Source organism: Pipistrellus hanaki (genome assembly GCF_964339955.1).
Source record: "Pipistrellus hanaki genome assembly, chromosome: 17".
In the NCBI taxonomy this organism is placed as follows: Eukaryota; Metazoa; Chordata; class Mammalia; order Chiroptera; family Vespertilionidae; genus Pipistrellus; species Pipistrellus hanaki.
Genome location: NC_140519.1, coordinates 38,230,717 through 38,254,674, shown reverse-complemented (window position 1 = coordinate 38,254,674; position 23,958 = coordinate 38,230,717). Strand labels below are relative to the sequence as shown.

The 23,958-nt window shown below is 35.4% G+C and overlaps 1 protein-coding gene across 6 annotated transcripts in view; it reads right to left on the bottom strand.

The window, feature by feature from the left end:
• VPS13B (vacuolar protein sorting 13 homolog B) overlaps positions 1 to 23,958 on the bottom strand; it is a 522,947-nt gene that overhangs the window by 311,596 nt on the left and 187,393 nt on the right. For all 6 annotated transcript variants that reach the window (XR_014793185.1, XM_084864486.1, XM_084864483.1 and 3 more), the window contains one exon: positions 7,243 to 7,370. Coding sequence is in view for 5 of the 6 variants with exons in the window: in XM_084864486.1 (XP_084720612.1) it covers positions 7,243 to 7,370 (128 nt within the window). In the remaining variant the exon portion in view is untranslated. The remainder of the gene's footprint in view (positions 1 to 7,242; positions 7,371 to 23,958) is intronic.

Genomic DNA, 23,958 nt, shown 5'->3' with positions numbered 1-23,958 from the left:
TAAATTGCCCAAACAGACTGGCACACTTGAATTATTTTTAAAATGAAAAATATGACCAGTTAGCTTTCTATAAGTACCTAGCATATAAAGGTATTATTGGGAAGTATAACAGAAAATAAAATTTGTTTCCTTGATAAATGCTTAGATATTCTAGCAAATTATATTAGCAAAGACACTATATTTTCTAAATTATAACTAAGAATACAGAATCATCACTTGTTGGAGCTAATATATTCCTTAGTGACAGCAGAACAATATGCAACAGGCTTGGAATTCCTTGATACAATAAAGAATTTGCCAGCCTTATAAATAAACAAACTTGACTCATCTTCGCTTCAACAGTCCGTATATGGGCAAACTGATGAATTCAGTGAAGAAAAAATGTAAGTAAAATTTCCAAAAAATAAATACATTGGTTCATAGAGTATAAGTTCATTTTTTAGCTCTGGAATTTTACCTTGCAGTTTAAATACCAGATAATGTAAGTGTGTAGATGTTAAGTATTTAAATGATTTAAGATTATAACATATATTTCTAAAATAAAGTGTATATTGTCTCAGATGCGTTACATTTAAATTTTTAAATATTTAACATAAGTCATTATTGATGTTCAACTGCTCAAGTTAAAATGGTACACTGAGAGCATATTTTCCTATATAAATTGCAGTTATAAGGTCAAACTATGAAGAATAAGTATTTAACACTTCATGTAGATATTAATGCTATGCTCAAAACTGATTTTAATAATGTGCAATATTTATGTTACTATGCCACAATATACAAATATATACATATAAGTCCTGAGAAACAAATCTAAATTGTGCATAAATGTCCAAAATCAATATATTCTAAAATTCCACTCATTCAGAAATAAATTATTTCATCAAACTTAACCTCAGCAATGCAGACAGAATCAAGTGTATCAGCATAAGAAACATAACAAGTCTAAAAAATAAACTTTCTGCTGAAACCAGTTTGGCTCAGTGGATAGAGCGTCAGCCTGCGGACTGAAGGGTCCAGGGTTCGATTCCAGTCAAGAGCATGTACCTTGGTTGCGGGCACATCCCCAATAGGGGGTGTGCAGGAGGCAGCTGATCGATGTTTCTCTCTCATCGATGTTTCTGGCTTTCTATCCCTCTCCTTTCTCTCTGTAAAAAAAATCAATAAAATATTTTTTTTTTAAATAAACTTTATAAAATGTATGTTGTGGGGATTTCTTTAATGATAAGAACCAAAACATATACATAAATCCAAATTGCTCAAACTTATAATTCTACATCTATTATATATACTAAAGCTATCACATAAATCTTTTTACACTTTTAAAATAACTGTTAAACTGTATGTCTAAAATTGTGGTTTTAATGTAAAATGCTGAATGATTTGTGTAAGTGAATAGAAATCTGCAGCACTAAATTCTGCATTAATGTAAGGATCTGACAATCCAAGGGAAAGAAAATGAAGTAATCTGCCAGTAAGAAGTCCTCAAACTGGGGGTCAGATCCTGTTCATGGAAACCATCTGGTTGGGACCCTCTGAGCCACACCAAACACAAATGATCTTTTAAAAAAATATCCTATTCATTAATGCATCACAGCTGCACTGAGTGTTACTTCATTTTTCCATGGCAACATCCTTTCTGTTTCAAGGATCTTATTTCAGTTTTGGTAGCAACGTGTTCTTTCCCCAATATTGAACACATTCATGTGTTAAAGTGAAGGGATTATTACAAATTCTTGAAGTAGAACCATCTCTATTTTGATTCCTATTAGGTCAAGGGCTACATATCTAAGTATTATATCCCCAGGATAAACCAATAAAAGTATAAATTACTCAGTATTCTTATTTTAATAAATAAAACAAGTGTCATGCACTTTTTTCAGAAGTTCTAAGTTTATGTGGTACATGCTATTGTGTACCACCATATGTAAGGTTTGGTAAACTTAGATTTTTCTAATTTGTGTGCTCTAGGCTATGATACAACTCAAGTAAAAAGAAGAGACTAAGGTAGGTTCCATTTATATTTTAATCTGAATATTTTATTTAGCCCATGAAGAGGACACTTCATATATAAATTATCTAAATGTTATTCCAATCCACATCATATGCTCTTTTAAATAATGGTCCTATTTCTTATCCCCCAAGTAACATGTTTCTTCTTCTTAAAACTTTAGTGATAATTATATTTTGCAAAATTTCTACAGAATGAAATGTTCTCTGTATGAAGTTATTTTATTTTTCAGGAAACAGTTTTAAAAACACAAAAATGAGGAAATGTTTCAGGGTGTAATTTCATTCACATTTGCTTTTTTTATTCAGAATTCTTTAATATTTACCCATGAACTGATATGGAAATCGGGAACACAGAGACAAAGACATAGTCCCAAAACTTAAAAAAACAACACTTGAAATAATAGGGTTTTTAAATACTTAAGGCCTTAGAATTTTCACCAAAACACAAGCTCTATAATTCTAAACATGGCCTATTTTGTTCACTCTACAGTGTAAGTATCTACTATAATGCCGAGCATATACCAGGCATTAAATAAATGAACACAATTATTTTTGTTAGCATCAGATACAGATGTTAACTAAAAAGAAATTGTTTGATGATGTTCATCATTTCATTCCACAGAGACAACTTGGTAGGGTAATTTATTTTTTTAATCTTATATGTTCTTATTTATTTTTAGAGAGAGGATGAGAAAGGGGGGGGGGGGGAATAAGAGAGAAATATAATCTGGTTGCTTGCTCCATGTATACACCTCAACCAGGGATGAACCCACAACCTAGGTATGAGTCCTGACTAAAAATCGAACCCACTACTCTTTGGTCCATGGGACAACATTCCAACCAACTGAGCCACTGGGCTAGGGTAATTTTCAAGGTAATTTAAAAAATGGACTTATCAACAGATGGGCTCAACTCCAGCCTGGACCTTTGACAAGTTATTTCACTTGTTCATGACTTCAGTCTTCTCATGTGTAACTGGAGTGAAATCAGCATTGACATAAAGATATAACAAGTTCCACCTAAATGTTTGATAAGTAAAAAAAGTCAATAAACATATACCAAACATCTACTACAAGCCAGATCCATAGAATATATTAGCCCTGAGGGACTTAGAGAAGATGTTTACAGTCCTTTTGTTTTAAAATGTTGTTGCTTGTGGGTAAACTATCTACGTACACAGAGTTGACTAAAGCATTCCATGTGTACTACAACAAATATACAAATATTGCCCAAATCACAGTTTTGCTATTCTATAAATTCTCAATACATTATGGAAATACTCTGGGTACGTGATATGTAGTAGAAATCTAAAAGTACTCATTTAGGGCAATAAGTTAAAAACCTCAAAAGTGAGCCCTAGTTTCTTCTTTTCCAGAGTGAGTGTTATAAATCTCCTTACTTTGCCTATACTTGTCAGGGAAAGACATAAAGAGACTTTAGATTTGTATTCCAGACTTTCTCCTATCAATAAATTGTCACGCAACTGTTGTTACTTTCTCAATGTGTATAAATAAAAAATAAGGTCCTGTGTGCAAAGTTTTAAGCATTATATGTAAAACGTTAACTTTCAGAATTAAGATGATTAACCACAGATTGGTCTAGTCTGAAATGCCTGATCTTACTTAATCCTGGAGATGAGCCAGGAAGTGCAATGGACATGAGAACATCAAATGCATCATGATTACAGCATCATGGGTCATAGTTTATATGTAATTCCTGCGAGAAAAAATTCAACTGGTCTACCTTAACTGATTATGTGGTACCTGAAATACTTTGGTACTCTAAGAAAAATCATACACAGTGTGGGAAGTCATTCCTTAAAGGAATAACAGAGCATTATTAGCACAAAAAAAGGAGACAGTGATGCTTAGAATAGAAAATAAAGAGTCCATTACACATACTGTACACTCAGACGACTTCAGAATGTACAAAAAACAAAAAAACAAAAACACCCAGGAAATGACATGGGACAGCAAAATTATTTTTAATGTAAATGTAAAACAGGGGAAAACTGAGCTGATCTTGGCAAACACCAAAGCAATGTTCTCCTTTATTAGTGAATTCCAAGCCAGATAATTTTATTTTGTCAACTGCATGTCACTACCAATTATGTGCTTCTGAACAAAAAGGTAGTGTTTGAAGTATAAAACACAGGATCTCTGCTTCGGCAGATAAAGAAAAACTGCAAAGAACAATTGAGTTTATGTTAATCTATTGTGGAAAGGCCCCAAAATCAAGTTCATATTTTTTACAAAATTGTTCAAGAATCCATGTAGTACTATAAAACCCACTACAATGAAGTGTGAAAGTTCCATTTCCAACTGAAAAACAAATATTGTTTATGTTTTTATGCAATTTTTAAGTCTTTCTATCATAAATAAAAAAGAACATGGGCTTAGAAAATATCAACTTTGGCTTCAAAAATCAACTTCCCAGAAACTCTTGAATCCAAACACATTTACTTGTTCAAACTTCTACTAAAAGCATAATCCTTTGATGGCTTTAAGTTATGATGTTCTGTTTTATCTGATGACAACTTCAGGGTTTTCTGTTTTATATTTTGGTTCATAAAACATTTTGGAAAATGGAAACTACTCTAAAAAAATTACCTCACAATTTTATGGGCCCATTTTTAATCATTTAATCAAGTTTTTATCTTCTAAATTTTCCATAATACATTCATATAAGAAATGTCTTAATACATAGCATGTATAAATCAGGGCTGAGAGTAGGATGAGACAAGGACCTAGATCATATTCAAAATTATTAAATTTTTAAAAAAGAAGAAAAAATGAGGAACATCAGTATCTCTACTTATAACTTATCCATAATGTCAAATTCAATTAACTTCACTGTTGGTGATAAACTAATCAGGGTATTACATCATTATATAACAAACAAACAAAAAAACAAAGAATCTCACAAAAATGTTAGAATTGGAAATAACCAAAAATTATTTAATCTAACCATTTCATATTGCAGATTAGCAAACTAAAGCTCATAATTAACATCCAGAATTTGAAACTGCTGATCCACTGGCTGGTAAAAATTCTACATACTTTTGGCTTTATTAACTCTCCCACCTTTCCTGCTACATTCTGATCACTCCCTTACAGTTTCTTTCAAGGACACTGTCTTTTCTCCTGACTACTTTAAAAGTGGTATTCCCTGGGCCTATTGCTCTCTAAACTTTACATACTTTTTTGAATGAACCATCGACTTGGTTTTAACCATCCTTTATAATAAAAGGCTAATATGCAAATCAACTAATCTACAAAACAACCAATCACTATGATGTGGGCTGACCACCAGGGGGCACATGTGAAACATGGTGGCATCAGCTGCAGCAGGATGATGGAGCAGGTGAGCAGGGGCGGCAGACCAAGGTGGGGTACTGGTCGTTGTCATAGGACAAGCCTCTGGTAGTTACTGAAAATTCTTTGCTCCCGCACGCTTTGGTCCCACCCAGCACTTGCACCTGCTGCCAGCACCAGCCCCACTCACACCTGCTGCTGGAGTCCGAGCCACTGCTCGCGCCCACTGCTGGCACCCGGCACCAGCTCTGATCTCTTGGACCCACCAGTGGGTGCAAGCAATGGCTGCTGGCTCCAATTGCCCCGAGAGCTTTTCTACCTCCCCCTGATCCTGAGCGATGATCGGGAAGAACCACCCACTTGCACCCAATGTTGGTGCCTACCCCAATCGCTCTGTGCCATCTGCAGTTGTGAGTGAGGCAAGTGCTGTCAGTGTGTGGGAGCGGCAGAAGCTGGGCTGCTGGCAGACAGGGGACAGGAGGCCCTGGCAGGAGGGACTGGGCAGGGGCGCAAAGGATGGGCCGAGACCCACTCCTGTGCCCACCACAGCCTCAGGGCCCACAGTTCCTTTCAAGGTGCACAAGTTCGTGCACTGGACCTCTAGTATATAATTCTAAAAATTTTATCTCTACTGTGAATCTCGTTTTTAACCTGTAAATAGGCATATCCTACTGTCTAAGAGGTAGCTGGAGAATTTACAAGCACTTAAAATGCAAGTGTAAATTCAATCTCCCTATCTGCCTGAAAAGCTTCTTCAATCATTAATGGCATTACCAGCCAAAACCAGAACGTGGAATACCACTTAGCACCCTTTCTCTCATTCTTCAAATCCATTAGTCACTTAGGCCTCCTGGGGATCACTGTCCAGTGATTTGAAATCATTGTATAACATACTTTGTCCATCTTTGGTGTTTCAAGTAGCAAGATAAATCTGGTTCCTGCTACTTCACCTGGGCAGAGGATGTTCTCCGGTATATCGGACACTGTGGAATGTTCGTGTGCCTACGGTGAGCTTACAAGAACCATAAAGATTTCTGACATCATCTGGAATCTTAAATTTTAAGATTTGTCTAGACCCGTAAAAAGAATCATGTAACAAAATACTATCTTTCTTAACCTTTTATTATACAACTACTCAAAATTATATCAATAAACGTAGTTATACTAAATTAGTCATTTTTGGCTGTGTATGATGGACAAATGGAATGAGGTTACTATTAATAAAACTACTTATATCAAGAAATAAATTTTAGAACTTTGGTATCAATCTTTCATATTTTATTCAAAGAGAAAAAATTCTATACAAACCTTTAAAAATGTGTAACTGTTGGGTTACTTTTACCTAAAATGCATTTAATTGTGCATTTTCATCACATAAAACATGATATATCTAATCAAATAAGTAAATAGTTATATTTATCATCTTCATATTTAATTTGACTAGGTAGGGGAAATATTTAGATAACTTTTTATTTTAATTCCAACTAATTTTTTATCTCAGTACTGAGATAAGAATGTGATCTGTACATTTGGGCATTTAAATTCTTTCAAATAACGCTTAATGCTTAATAGAGATAAAAATGTAGCTTGGATTTTTAAATTCAAAGTATATCTTTAATTTTTTCTATTTTTATAGCTTAAAAGAAATTTTAAAAATGAATTAATTTTTAATTCAAGAAACATCTCAAAATTTGTGTATTTTTAGAACTTTATCAGAAAGATCATGTAATAGGAGTTTCATATACAATTTTGTTAATAATATGTAATGTGCACCAATAGTCTTCTTCTTAAATTAGGGAAATAAAATGGTTTTCATAAGTGTTACCAATGAGAAAATATTTACCAATAAAAACGTGCTGAGAATTAAAAAGGGCCATGTTAGTTAACACCATTATATTTCTAAATTTTCTTTTACCTGCAGTGTGAGCCTCTTCACAGCATTCCATACTGCTCCAATAAATTCTTTCATCCTTTCTTCAGGACTTCTAGAGCCTTCAGTAATACTTAGCATGGCCTTCACAGGAACCGACAATGGTTTGGATTCTAAGAATAAGAACAGATAGTTATTTAACAGAAATGTACCTGGTGATTAAAAAATATACAGAAAATAGCCGAAACCAGTTTGGCTCAATGGATAGAGTATCGGCTTGGGGACTGAAAGGTCCCGGGTTCGATTCCGGTCAAGGGCATGTACCTTGGTTGCAGGCATATCTCTAGTAGGGGGTTTGCAAGAGGCAGCTGATCGATGACTCTCTCTCATCGATGTTTCTAACTCTCTATCTCTCTCCCTTCTTCTCTGTACAAAACCAATAAAATATATTTTTAAAAATATATATACAGAAAATATTTTCAAGGTTATTTTTTTCCTTGCTTAAAATTAAAACTACATGGGATTATACTATAGCATAGATCATTTTATCTTATAGAATTATTGATACTGGCAACTATTCAAAAATAAGCAAAATAAATCTGTTAGAGCGGCCCTGAGCGCGCCACCAGGAGCGCCGCGAGGCCCCGGCCCCAGTGCGGCCCAGAGCACCGCGGCCCCGGAGCGCCGCGAGGCCCCGCCCCCAGAGCGGCCCTGAGCTCCACGCCCCGGAGCGCCGCGAGGCCCCGCCCCCAGTGCAGCCCAGAGCACCGCGGCCCAGAGCGCCGCGAGGCCCCGCCCCCAGCGCAGCCCTGAGCGCAGCGGCCCCAGAGCGCCGAGAGGCCCTGCCCCCAAGCGCCGACCCCAGTGCGGCCGCGGCCCCGCCTATATTGTAGCCCAGGAGAGCTGCGAGGGCCCGCCCCCAGAGAGAAAGAGGGCCAGAGCAACCAAAGTCTGGGAGGTCAAACCAGTAACACTGACACCTAAGGGCTGAACTACAAACTGCCTTTTTTTTTTTTTTTTTTTCTTTTTTCTTTTTCTTTTTCTTGTAATTAATCAAAAATAAATGGACACAAATAACTAAGATATAGCCTACCTAAAATTAAGGACTACCTTACAAAACTGAGGTGCAGTGGAAAGCTGGGAACTGCAAGACTCTCTGATCCAAGAACCAGGCATACCAAATACAATAACAGAGGAAGTGATTGAACTCTACTGGACAATTTTATGCTAATTATACTATTCTTTATTTTATTTTCATTTTTTACATTTTTTATTTAATTTTCATTTTTTACATCTTTTACTTCAGAAACGATTTTTTTTCTTTTTTCCTTACTTGATTTTACCTTTTCAATTATTACATTTTTCAATCTCTATCTTCACTATTACTACTGCTATTTTGCAATTTTTTTTTCTTTTTCTTTTCCTCCCCAGTACCATTTTACTTCGTCTTTATTTTACATTGGGAGTAACCTTCATTCTATTTTAATCTCTACTATAGCATCATTCAACCCTATCTCAATTCGACCTTTACCCCATCACTCTCTTACTAAACTTTAACCTTTTAGTCTCCAGTTTATCCTATCCCTTTCCGGCTTTAGTTTTTACTCTATTCTTTCTGTATACCCCCTGCTAAAGCTCTCACTATACTCATAGACCTAAGTTCCAACCCCTGATACAAGTGTATAAATATCACTCTCTGCACTATATTAACTAGTTAAAAAAAAAAAAAAAAAAAAAACACACAAAAAAACGGTTCTACTTTCTATCCTTTTCTCATTGTTTGAGTGAAGGTTGATTATTGTGAATATTGGTGCTTTTCAGTGAAATTGTTATGCTTATTCCAGTGTTGTTATTGTTGCTTTGTATTTTTTTTTAAATCCTCTGTTTTTGTTTGTTTCTTTGACTTCTGTATATCATAACCTTACTTAATAATAGTGGATATTGTATTGTAGTTTGTATTAATCTCCAAGTATTGTTACCGGCATTGGCTGGGCTCAGTGGTTGATCTATGGCAATTTTCTCCACATATATATAGTTTGTTTCCCATTTTTTTAGTTTGCTTCTTCTCTCTCTCTCTCTCTCTCTCTCTCTCTCTCTATCTCTCTCTCTTCTTTTTCTCCCTGTTTTCTAACTTCATTTTGTCATTACTTTATTTCTTCTTTGACTTTTTTTTTTTTTTAATTTTTCTTTATTTTATTTTTACCTTCCTTCCTTCCTTCTCTCCTATACCCTAATTTGCCTATCGCTAGGGGTTACCTTTATTAGAGGTTATTAATATTGTAAATACATTCCTGTTAAGTGCCTCTCGTGTTGTACATGGTAGTGTTGTATTTTGCACCTATAAATTAACGCAAGAGAAAGAACACCACATAACCAGACATCCTGAAAAGAGATACCATGGGAAGACAAAGAAACACCCCACAAATGAAAGAAAAGCAGGCATCACCAGAAAAGGAAGTAAACGAGCCAGAGGCAAGCAGCCTACCAGAGCAAGAGTTCAGAATAATGATTATTGGTTGGCTAAAAAGAATGGAAGAGAAATTTGACAATAACCAAGAAGAAATGAGGAAGAACCATCAGGAATTGAGGAAGAACCAAGAAGAAATGAAAAATGACATCGCTACCATGAAGAACTCAATAGAAAGCATCAAGAGTAGACTAGATGAAGCGGAAGACCGCATCAGTGAGCTAGAAGACAAGATGGAAAAAAATACCCAATTAGAGCAGCTTCTAGAAAAAAAGATTAAAAAGCAGGAGGAGAGCCTACGGGAGCTTTGGGACATTACAAAACAAAATAATATTCGAATACTAGGGGTTCCAGAAGGAAAGGAAACTGAGGTAGACGTGGAAAAAGTATTTCAAGAAATAATGACAGAAAACTTTCCTGAGATAGAGAAGAAAAAACCCACACAAATCCAAGATGCTCGCAGAGTCCCAAGCAAAATGAATCCCAGAAGACAGACGCCAAGGCACATTATAATTAAAGTGGCAAACAACAACGACAAAGTAAGAATCTTAAAAGCAGCCAGAGAGAGACAGAAAGTTACTTACAAAGGAACCCCCATCAGACTAGCAACTGATTTCTCAACAGAAACATATCAGGCCAGAAGGGAATGGGATGAAATATACAAAGTCATGCAAAGGAAGGGTTTGAATCCAAGAATACTGTACCCAGCAAGACTATCAATCAAAATTGAAGGGGAAATCAGGAGCTTCACAGACAAAAAAAGACTGAAGGAATTTATCTCCACCAAACCAGCAATGCAAGAAATGCTAAAGGGTCTACTGTAAAAATAAAGAAATAGGAATTGAAGAAGGAACATGGGTATAGAATAAAAATGCCATCAAATGAGTACCTATCAATAATAACCTTAAATGTAAATGGATTAAATGCTCCAATCAAAAGACATAGGGTGTCAGATTGGATAAGAAAACAAGACCCTTACATCTGTTGCCTACAAGAAACCCACCTCAGAAAAAAAGATGCACACAGACTGAGGGTGAAGGGATGGAAAAAAGTTTTCCAGGCAAATGGAAAGGAAAGAAAAGCTGGGGTAGCAATACTTATATCTGACAAATTAGATCTCAGAGTGAAGGACATAACAAGAGATAATGAAGGTCACTTCATAATACTAAAGGGTACAATCCAACAAGAAGAAATAACCCTGGTAAATATATATGCACCCAATACAGGAGCACCCAAATACATAAAAAAACTGCTGGAGGACATTAAGGGAGAGATTAATAGCAATACAATCATAGTAGGAGATTTTAATACCCCACTGTCACCCTTCGACAAATCATCTAAACAAAAAATCAGCAAAGAAATATCAATCCTAAACGACTCACTAGACCAGATGGAATTAATTGACATCTTTAGAACATTCCACCCCAAAGCCACTGAATATACATTCTTCTCAAGTGCACATGGGACATTCTCAAAGATAGACCACATTTTGGGACATAGGCAAAGTCTATTCAAATTCAAGAAGATAGAAATCATATCAAGCATCTTCTCAGACCATAGTGGCATAAAACTGGAAATTAATTACAATAAAAATAATCCAAAGAAATCAAATACATGGAGACTAAACAACATGCTATTAAACAAGGACTGGGTTACCAGAGAAATCAAGGAAGAAATTAAAAACATCCTGGAAACAAATGACAATGAAAACACAACAATCCAAAATCTATGGGACACAGCAAAAGCAGTTTTGAGAGGGAAGTTCATATCCTTACAAGCCTATTGCAAAAAACTAGAAAAAATGGTAACAGATGAACTAACTCTACAACTCAAAGAGTTAGAAAAAGAGCAACAAGAAAAGCCCAGTGTAAGCAGAAGGAAGGAAATAACAAAAATCAGAGCACAGATAAATGACATAGAGACCAAAGAAACAATACATAAGATCAACAAAACCAAGAGCTGGTTCTTCGAAAGGATAAACAAGATTGATGGACCTCTAGCCAGGCTAACCAAGAAACAAAGAGAGAGGACCCAAATAAACAAAATCAGAAATGAAAGAGGTGAAATAACAACAGACCCCACCGAAATACAACAGATTGTTACAAAATACTACGAACAACTCTATTCCAACAAACTAAACAACCTGGAGGAAATGGACATATTCCTAGAAAAATACAAACTGCCAAAACTCAATCAGGAAGAATCTAAAAATCTCAATAGACCAGTGACGTGGGAAGAAATTGAAACCGTCATCAAAAAGCTTCCAGCAAACAAAAGCCCAGGGCCAGATGGCTTCACAGGAGAGTTTTACCAAACATTCAAGGAAGAACTAAAACCTATCCTCCTCAGACTATTCCAAAAAATCCAAGAGGAAGGAACACTTCCGAACTCCTTCTATGAAGCCAACATCACCCTAATACCAAAACCAGATAAAGACAACTCAATGAAAGAGAATTACAGGCCAATATCCCTCATGAACATAGATGCCAAAATCCTCAACAAAATTCTAGCAAATCGACTCCAGAAGAACATCACAAAGATCATACACCATGACCAAGTAGGATTTATTCCAGGAATGCAAGGATGGTACAATATCCGCAAATCAATAAACGTGATACATCACATAAACAAATTGAAAGATAAAAATCATATAGTCATATCAATTGACGCAGAAAAAGCATTTGACAAAATCCAACACCCTTTCCTGTTAAAAACTCTTAAAAAAGTGGGAGTACAAGGATCATACCTCAACATAATAAAAGCTATATATGATAAACCCACAGCCAACATTATACTCAATGGGCAAAAACTAAAACCATTCCCTCTAAGAACAGGAACAAGACAGGGATGCCCACTCTCGCCACTCCTGTTTGACATAGTTCTGGAAGTACTAGCCATTGCAATTAGACAAGAGGAGGAAATAAAAGGCATCCAAATTGGAAAAGAAGAAGTAAAGTTATCCTTATTTGCAGATGACATGATATTGTACATAAAAAACCCAAAAGACTCCATTAAAAAACTAATTGACTTAATAAATGAATTTGGCAACGTAGCAGGATATAAAATTAATGCCAAGAAATCCATGGCATTTCTATACACCAACAGTGAAACTACAGAAACAGAGGCTAAAAAAGCAATTCCATTCACCATCGCACCAAAAAAATTAAGATACCTAGGAATAAATTTAACTAAAGAAATAAAGGACCTATTTGCGGAAAACTACACGACACTGAAAAAAGAGATAGAGGAAGATGTAAGGAGATGGAAGAACATACCATGTTCATGGATTGGTAGAATCAACATCATCAAAATGTCCATACTTCCTAAAGCAATCTATAGGTTCAATGCACTCCCCATTAAAATACCAACGACATATTTCACTGACCTAGAAAGAACTCTCCAAAAGTTCATTTGGAACAATAAAAGACCCCGAATAGCCACAGCGATTCTGAGAAAGAAGAGTAAAGTAGGAGGGATCTCAATACCAGACTTCAAACTATACTACAAAGCCACTGTTCTCAAAACAGCCTGGTACTGGCACAAGAACAGACAAATAGATCAATGGAATAGAATTGAGAACCCAGATATCAACCCAAATCACTATGCTCAATTAATATTTGACAAAGGAGGCACGAATATACAATGGAGTCAAGACAGTCTCTTCAATAAATGGTGTTGGGAAAATTGGAAAGACACATGCAAAAGAATGAAACTAGATCACCAACTTACACCATTCACAAGGATAAACTCAAAATGGATACAGGACTTAAACATCAGACGGGAAACCATAAAAATACTAGAAGCATCCACAGGTAGCAAAATCTCAGACGTATGCCAAAATAACTTCTTCACTGATACTGCCCCTAGGGCAATGGAAGCTAAAGAGAAAATAAACAAATGGGACTACTTCAAAATAAAAAGCTTTTTTACAGCAAAAGAAACCATCAATAAAACAACAAGAAAGCCCACGGTGTGGGAGATCATATTTGCAAATATTACCACTGATAAAGGTTTAATCTCCAACATTTACAGACAGCTTATACAACTAAATAAAAGGAAGATGAATGATCCAATTAAAAAATGGGCAATGGACCTAAACAGAATATTTTCAAAAGAAGACAGAAGGAAGGCCAAAAGGCACATGAAAACATGCTCAAAGTCACTAATTATCCGAGAGGTGCAAATCAAAACAACAATGCGGTACCATCTCACACCTGTCAGAATGGCCAACATCAACAAATCAACAAACGACAAGTGTTGGCGAGGTTGCGGAGAAAAAGGAACCCTCGTGCACTGCTGGTGGGAATGCAGACTGGTGCAACCACTGTGGAGAACAGTGTGGAGTTTCCTCAAAAAAACTGAAAATGGAACTCCCATTTGACCCAGTAATCCCACTTCTAGGAATATATCCCAAGAAACTAGAAACACCAATCAGAAAGGATATATGCACCCCTATGTTCATAGCAGCACAATCTACAATAGCCAGAATTTGGAAACAGCCTAGGTGCCCGTCAGCAGATGATTGGATCCAAAAACTATGGTACATCTACACAATGGAATACTATGCTGCCATAAAGAAGAAGGAATTCTCATCATTTGCAGCAACCTGGATGGAATTGGAGAGCATCATGCTGAGTGAAATAAGCCAATCAACGAAAGAGAAACACCACATGACCTCACACATCGGTGGATGATAAAGATCTTTATAAACTGATGAACCAAGAGACAGATATAGAGCAAGTAAAGCAACAGGCAGACTGTCAAATTACAGTGGGGAGGGTAGGGATATCAGGGGGAGATAATAGATCAACCGAAGGACTTGTATAAATGCATATAAGTACAACCAATGGACATAAAACTATGGGGAGGGAGGGGATGTGTGGGAGGGAGGGAGGGGGGCAATAAAAAAAAAATCAAGAAAATATGTAAAAAATAAATAAATAAATAAATAAATAAATAAATAATAAAAAAAATAATAAAAAATAAATAAATCTGTTAAAAGTCAGGAGGGTCTTAGTTACTCTTATCAGGGATAAATGTCTAGAAGATGGGTTTGTGGAGCAACAGGAGTTTTATTTATTGAATACTTGGATGTACTCACTTTGTAAAAATTAAGTTGTAACCAAAAAAATCTGTCCATTTCTCAATAAAACCTTTACTTGAAAAAAAAATTCAACTACATGGTACCTGATTCACCCAAAATTGATAGAAAATGTGTCTTCCCATATGTGAATATCCCTGATAACGAAAGCTTATCTATTAAACCTCTCAATTCTAAAAATTGACTTTGATGGTAACCAAAAGAAATATGTATTTATATAAAAGGCATATTTATATATTAAGAAAATGAAATGTGATATTCCATTTTCCGTGTTATTAAAAACTTTGTTCATATATTAGAGATTTAACAGTTTTTATAATGTAAATTTCAGAAATTACTTTCAATAATTTAATAATTTCTAACATATCTAATAGATTCATAAATACTTAATCATTTTATGTAAATGCAAATCCAATTTATATGTTTAATTTCAAGTAGCATAAAATAAACCAATCAGATCATGCTTTACAAGACTTTTACTAAATCAAGTTTGGTGATGCCAGAATGTTCTCCGAGGTAAGGGATACCATATCGCCACTAGGAGAATGACATATAGACTCGTACTTTCCCTCTCCTCCCAACCTGGTATCTATTTGCATTTATACTTAAATTTATAATACCTTAAAGCAAGGAGCACAGACCTTTCTTTCTCGTACATATAATTCCATAGTCTATATCTACCACATTTTGCATATTAGAAATTTTAAAAATGTTTGCTTAAAAGAAAACTTTGGGAGAGATCCATGAGTAGAGTATTCTGGGCAGATAGAACAACAATGCAGAACGGCTAAGTTGGGCGTGTGCTTAGGGATGAGAGGAGTAGGAGACAAGGCTGAAGCTATCAACAGGTACCCCCTTACAAAGGCCCTGGGAAGGAGGCTGGCTTTTCACTGAGGGAGTTGGGATATGATAGTGGATTCTAAATACAATCAGTAACATGGTCATGTTACTTATGGTGTTGCAGGGAGAGATATGTAGTAGTACAGATTTCATATATGTTAGATTTGAGCAGCCTGGAACATACCTGATCAGCGATGTCTAGGCTATTGCACATGAGACAACTTTAAAAAAAGAGAGAGACTGGTATAACAAAGGAAGTGAGTTAAGGTAAATGTAAAATAACAAAGATTATCAGAGTGAAATAAATGATATGTAGGCATGAATGGAAATATGAAGCTTTAAGGCAACTTTGAGATCATTAAGATCAAACAGAGAAAAGAAAAAGTAAAATTTATTTCCATGTCAGAAGGCAATAGATGAATTGTTTCACCTTGCTTGAAGCCTATGCTTTTCCTTTTAAAATAGAAACAATCCTAGCCAGTTTGGCTCAGTGGAGAGAGCATCAGCCTGAGAACTGAAAGATCCCAGGTTCGATTCCAGTCAAGGGCCCATGCCTGGGTTGTGGGCTCAATCTCCAGTGGGAAACTTGAGGAGGCAGCTGATTCATGATTCTCTCATCATGGATGTTTCTCTCTCTCCTTCCCTCCCTCTCTTAAATCAATAAATATATATATATATTTTAAAAAATAAAACTGTGCTTCTGAAAAAAAAAGTATTAAAAACATGATCTTTACTTTATATTTGAATTGTGGAGATTTTTTCTCCTTTATTACCTTTTTATTATTTTTTATTTTTTAAAGATATTTTTATTTATTTCAGAGAGGAAGGGAGAGGAAGAGAGAGAAACATCAGTGATGAAAAAGAATCATTAATTGGCTGTGTCCTGTATACGTTCAACTGGGAGTCAAGCCCGCCTGGGCATATACCCTTGACCGGAATCGAACCTGGGATCCTTCAGTCTGCAGGTCGATGCTCTAACCTCTGAGCAAAACCAGCTAGGGCTTGAATTGTGTTTTATTATTTTAAAGAACTTTCATATACCTTACTTTACTTAAGTCCTCTACTTAAGTCTTATAAGAACACTTAAATCTATGAGATATTATTGGGTATATTTAACATTTTATAAATAAAGAAAACATGGCTTTCTGGGGTTAACTTGAAACAGTAGACCAAGGTCAAAACCAAGGTTTTTTTGGTCCCTGGTCTACTGGTTTTTCTAACATATCTTCCTAATTCTTGATCTATATTTTATGCTAATCATTATTTTTGGCAACTTTATTTGGCAATATAAATTTAAATATCTTGAAGGAAAAAAAAAATGGCCTTTACATAGCAATACTATTTTTAAATTTCTGGAGTTTAGATAACATATAAAGCTTTAAACAACTTGCCATAGAAACTGCAATAATGCCTGATACATTTCATCAAAATACAAACTCCATTTGATACTATCACTCCTGAAAGCCCCTCGGGAAATAATGGCTTTTGGATTCTGCAAGTCAGCGTGACATGGCATGCAAAATTGCATCTCATGCTGAGCCAACCAGGAAAATATATGTCATCACTATGTGACATTCAGAATATCATCTGGAAACTATAATCTTGTTCTGACTGCTACAAAGGGGAGGCAGAGGGAGACTGCATACAAAACAATTTGGTTGAATTTTTGCTGAATTCTGGCCAGTTCATGTAAAAACTAGAAGTAGTAAAAGAACTCTATATTTTAAAAAATTCAATGTACTCATTATCATCACAATGTGCTCCTAAACAACTTTAAAATTAACTCAGTTGAAGTCATATGTTAACTAAAATTAAGGAATCGCTAGAAAAAAAAATTTGCAATAAAACAAATTTACAAAATTAATGAATTGTGTAAAGCAAAACTGTATTGTTCAAAACTGTATACAACAAAAACACTTCCTAATTCCTTTCCCCTAACTGAACAAACTCGAGGTTAATAAACAAACAAAAAATTGTTATAAAGTCTGCAATGTATCTTACAAATACCAAGTCTTTGTATTCTAGGTTCTTTTCCCTCTGTCCCCCAGTTCATGTGTACAATACACCTTCATAATCCATTTACCTTAATTCTACCAAAACAGAAATGTGTGAATGTGATTTAGTCTAAGCATTATATAACCAAAATGTTGTATTTTAAACCTATTGAGACAAACTGTAAAGAGAGAGTTTAGTTGACATAAACTGGAATAGATGACTGACTCACATCCTCAGGAGCCATGTTTCTACTATACCTACATTTCTTGGTAATACACCTCATGCCCTTGAACATGGAGGTAGATGCATGCATGACCCATCCGGGGCTGCCCCTGGGCCATTGTAGTACCTAACTTCCCTGGCCCCAATGATTGTCTAAGATGTGTACACATGAGCTAAGATAAACCAAACAAAATCTTCCTCAGGTATGTTTTCAAACAGTACTGGATCCAATCTCTTTCTCTTTGGTTATAGAAAGTTACATATGTGAGTCCAGAGGTGCCATAGCTGTGTACACAGGGGTATCAAGAAGCCTATCTTCAGTAAAAGAAAATTAAACCAACACGAGAAGACAAAGTCCTGATGATGTGCAGTTTGGTTTAGGTCATTCCAAAGAAAATATCTGCCTTTGCCTTTTTTACTATTTTGGTTATAGGAATCGACATATATATCACTGACTTTTTTTTATTTAAAATCATTTGAATATAATTTCTATCTCTTGCAATCAGAGAGTTCTTTTTAATTTAGAATGTAAAAGAGGGATAAATGGTGATAGAAGGAGACTTGACTTTGAGGGGTAACACACATTGTAATATATAGATGATGTTTAATAGAATCATATACCAGAAACCTATATTTTTATTAATCAACATCACCCCAACAAATTCAATATAAGTTAAGAAGAATAAAAAAACACATCATCTCTAGTAAAGGAATCATCTATTAATTGGGAGAGAGGGAGTAGGGGGGAACTAGATAATATATTGTAGCTGTAACCGCCCAGCCCTTTCATTACACAACCTGGACAGACTCCACTGGCTCCTTTTTCTGACCCTTTAATGAGAAAGTTGCTCAGGCTTTGTATTGAGCTTCCTTCTCACCTTGCTGTGTATGGTCTCCCTGAGAAGTCACACAGGGTCTGTGGCTTTGACTATGATTCATGTTGTTGACTACCAAACCTGCACCTCTCACTGTGTAAGATCCAACCTACAACTCAGACATGAAAAACACTTTTACCAGCTCTGTCTTCTGATACCCTCACTAACAGGAAAATATTTATTTTCAAATTCTCTTCCCAAACTCAGCTTGTGGCATTTAAGTTATTGTAGAAGAAATTGCTAAATCACCTCTAATACTCACTCTCCCTTTCTTTCTTAGCTAGAACCCACACAATTCATCCAGGCACACAGCCTTAAAGAACACAAACTACATTCCTGACACCTCCATGCCACTGAATACAATCATGTGACTAGGTTCTGGCAGAGAGTGTATAAGCAAAAGTGGAGTGTGCAACTTCTGTACAGTTTTAAAAGAGATAGGAAGTTCCCCTCACTCATTACTGCTCACTGAAATGCAGATACAATAAACCATTGAAGCATCCACTGTGAACCATAAGGCCAGTCTGGCCTTTGAGGCCACCCATAGTGAAATAGGAAAGTATCTGAACTCAGAGAGTTCTATCACCTTGGGATACCTACCCACGCTTCCACATGAGAGACAAATAAAATTCAAACCACTCTCACAGTGTTTTCTAACATTTTCAGCCAAATTTAACTCAATCTTAAATATTAAAGCTACATTTCTTGAACTCTTGCTTAATTTAAATATACTATATTTTGAAATAAAGTCAGAAAAAAATGCAATTAGAAAAAGTCTACCTGATAACTCAATTTCATTATCAAATGAAAGATTCTTAAAACAAAAAACAACAGTCTAAAACCTTTTACTATCTGTAATAATAACAAAGTGCTTTGGGAAATTTCAGGATTTTTCATATTTCTCTGAGATCTAAATTAGATAGTATTTCCATATGCCTGACCAAAAACAAAACAAAACAAAACAAAAAAACTTAAACATCTGAAACATCATAATTTTTATTAGAAGCATCAATTACTGAGATATAATTAAGAACATATCAAAAAACAAAAAATATGTCAATATTAATGTTTTAACTTTGAGTCTCATCAAAATGGCACCCAACTAAAGAGAGGCAGAGCCTCCCCACTCATCACAGAGGTTAGGAGTTTCCAGTATATCCATGTCGGTAGCATTAATGCAAAACTCTTCACTATATTCATCCTATAGAACTGGGCTGAAATTTTAGAACAATTCCTTGAAAATCACACACACACACACACACACACACACACACACACACACACACACACATTACAGTTGGCTGGTAATATATTAGGTATTAGAAGGAAAATAGTGGATGACTGCATTTGTATGAACCTGATTTTTAGAGCTGGTTATAAACCACCAGTGAGGAACGAGAGAGGGCAAACGATAATCACAGAATGACTACTATAATCTCGAACTTTCATTTAAAAAGTCTATCTAGCCCTGGAGAGTGTTGCTCAGTAGTAAGAGCATCAGCCCGTGTGCAGAAAGATTGGGGGTTGGATTCCTGGTCAAGGACACATACCTTGGTTGCAGGTTTGATCTGGGCCCAGGAATCTTGCCCTCTTTATGACTCAATCTCCTTATTTATAAAGTGAAAGGGATAACTTATTCATATGTGTATGTATTCATTCCCACATTCCTCAAATACTCACATGGCTCATTCCCTCGGCCTTTTTAAGCATCTGGTAACATGGACTTTCAATGAGGCCTTCCTTGACAATCTTAATTAATTATTGTCTCATAGTTCACTAAAACTCAGAACATTTTTCTTCCTTTCTTCTATGGTTATGTCTTCAAGTTTATTGACTACTTCCTCTTTAATGTCTACTCTACCACTAATTCCACCAGGAAGGCTCTCATTTCAGATTTTGCATCTCTAGAAATAGGCTTGGTTCTTTTTGTTGTTGTTGTTCTTTTTTTTTTTTTTTAATTATTCCTAAGAGTTGTATACAATGGACAATAGAAATGTGAATGCCTTCCAGCCCTGTGTAAGCTCTGAAAACCATTCCGTTCACAGCTCCTTAGTCATCCTATGTCCAATCTTGTGGCATCTCATCCAATGTCCAATCTTGTGGAGTCTCATCCTATATATCTCACTCATTCGAGATACTCAAGAAGAACTCTATTGCTGCTTTCTGGAACTCTTTCACTGAATAGCTTTCTCTCTGGAATTTTGTCCCCTAATTTTCAGTCATCTCTACCTCCTTATACTTCTATCCCCGTGCTTCCCATAACTTCAATTCAGCAACACAGCTGAGCTTAATCTGAAATATCCCACCCTGCTCAATCGTCTGAAATGTGCCTTCAACCAGAAAGCCAGGGCAAGTCTCGCCCTTACCTCATTCATTTCCCTGCCTGCTATCCAATGTGCACAAACTTTTAATCCTCCCATAAACTTTGACCATATGTTATTTACCGCAAGAATATAATCCAAACCCCTGTTACTCCACTATGGTCAGAGGCCTAAGTTCCATACTTTTCATTTGTGGCATGATCTCCTAAACTCTACATCATTAATGATCACATCTTTATTATTTTGGTAGATTTAATAAGTCAAATGAAAAGGCCTTCTATTATTTTAACTGTGTACTTGCAGAGCTTTAGACTTGATGATAATGAATGGTATTTTTTTTTAAAGCTATCATTTATGGAGTATCCTGCTTTTTACAGTTTTCATTTCCATACAGACATTTTGTCAAGAGCCCCAAATTAATGTTCATAAGGTTTCCAAAACAGAGGGTAAACAGATGTCCTATCTTTTAGGGTTTCCTTGTTTTGAAGGGTACACGGATTCTCTGGAAGATAATTTGGAGTTCTGTAATAATATATTATCTTCATGTGAAACATGACTTGATCCTGGCTTGGCCTACCCTGCGTGCCTGTATCAGTAAAACAGGGCTGCTCTGCTGTCAACACATTCCAGTCATCAGTCACATGTTCCAGGGCAGCGAGCTGCTTTACCCTGGTTAATTGAGACTGGAAGAAGATGTCTGCTTCATCTTGAATAATTAAAAATCAAAATCAAGCCTGGTGTTTATCAGCTAGCCTTCGCCATCATGTGCCAAAAACACTCCATAAGTTGTTGGGGATGAACTTAAAACCAACACTGGACTTTAGGTTGAGATTATAAAATTTTTTAAAAAATTAATAAGAATTCAGGCAAAATTTAATACTATTACTTCTCCATTGTAAAGATCCACTTAAAAATTAAAATGTGTATTTCAGAACAATGTGAATATACTTAACACTACTGAACTGTACACCTAAAAAGGTAAGGATGGGAAAAGTAAAACAAAAGCAACAAAAAAGAGGTGCAAAAAGGCTCTGAACACCTTACCAAATTCATTACAGTTCAGGATGCAACATAAACAATAATAAAGACAATGATAACTACATTTAGAAGTAGGTAAACAGTCAAAGGACTTACAAAACATTTTTTAAATTTAAAACCAAACAGAAATTGTACACCCTAATTAAAAGAAAAGCAAAACGTTTTAAAATTTAACTCTACTGAGAGCTTAGGGTTGGCAAGGAGCATCTCAAGGAAAGGGAGAGCACTACTACCAAGGTACCCAGGAAAGTACAAATGGGGGCATCCAAGGGGAAGACATGTACGTCATAAAGAATAAATGTTCTTTTCACCAGGGCATCTCACCTCCTGAAAATGCTCACAGTGCCAAAACAAGGCAAGCACAGGGGATCAGTCTGACAACTGTTTATTGTTAAGCTAGCTTGGGTAAGAATCCGTATTTGGTGAAGTACTAATATCCTTACCTATGAAGAGACTGCCTATCAGATATCTAACTTAAGTGTTCTAAAGATAGGAGAACACTAAAGACAAAAGCAAATACCACAATTCAAAAGCAAAGAACCACAGTTCTTGTAATTTGAAATAAAGACCAACGTATTGTTTATATACATCTTCATATTCTATAAAATAATAATTATGACAGAAAGCTATGCTTTTTGGTTTATTATTTTCCTCAATATAACATTATTATTATTATTTTAATTTCCTATAAAAATTAATAAGTATAAGAAAGCAAAATATATCTTGGATATTAACTGATATCATTTGTGAATTGATATGTAACTGCTATAGATGTAAATTTAGATATAAAACTTCTCCATACATAGCAAATGCACATTTTTCTAAAATCTATGATATTTCTATATAGTTCTATGTCATATAATTTCATTTAAATAAGAATTTCTGTCACCTTTACCCATCCTTAACCATTACTTGACATCAATTATTAAATATGATTTAAAGAAGAGAAATAGCCTTGGCCAGAGGCTCAGCTAGTTGGAGCATGGGAGCATGGTTCAGTACACCAATAGGTTGCAGTTCGATTCCCAGTCATGGCACATACCCATGCTGTGGATTCAATTCCCAGTCGGGGTATGTAAAGATAGAATCAATTAATGTTTCTCTTTAACATCATAGATGTTTCTCTCCCTCTCCCTCTCCCTCCCTCCCTCCCTCTCCCTGTCCCTGTCCCTGTCCCTGTCCCTCTCCCTCCCTACTGCTCTTCCTCTACCTAAAATCAATTCTAAAAAATTTAAAAAGAACAGGACTAAATAGTAAAACAGGAGGCAAAGATATGTGGTTAATATGCATATAAGATTAAATTTATTTTTATCAGTTGACACTTAGTGGACATTTATCTTATTTACAGGTGATAGTTATAGGCCTTTATGTAGATACCAGTTAAAGAGATGGTAACTAAAAGAAAAAATATCTAATTCCATATTAAAAACTTAATGCAAGTTACAGATAATCTTCCTATGATACAAAAAAAAATAAACATCAGCATTTTTATCAATTGATAAAGTAAATCTCAACAATGTAAAAGCTTGTAGATACTAAGAGGTGAAAAACTAAAAATTCCATAAACTAAACATAACATCATATTTTAGGAAAGTAATAGAGCACAAAATAATAATAGTTATGTATAAAACTCCACAAAAATGTATATTAGCATATTTATTGTTGCTGTCAACTATGAAGAAAATACTAACTTCTCTAAACCACAAATGATCATTTGAACTTCCTTATGTACACAATCATATTTTAAATTTCTCAAAGGCAGACATTACGTCTTAGTAATATGTCTACCCTCAATGTCATTTACAACAGTCTTGCCTATTACATTTAATAGTGGGTTTTGATTTCTTGAAAATATAAAACGTTTTACAATATGATTGGAAATATCCTATAGAATGAAAGGAT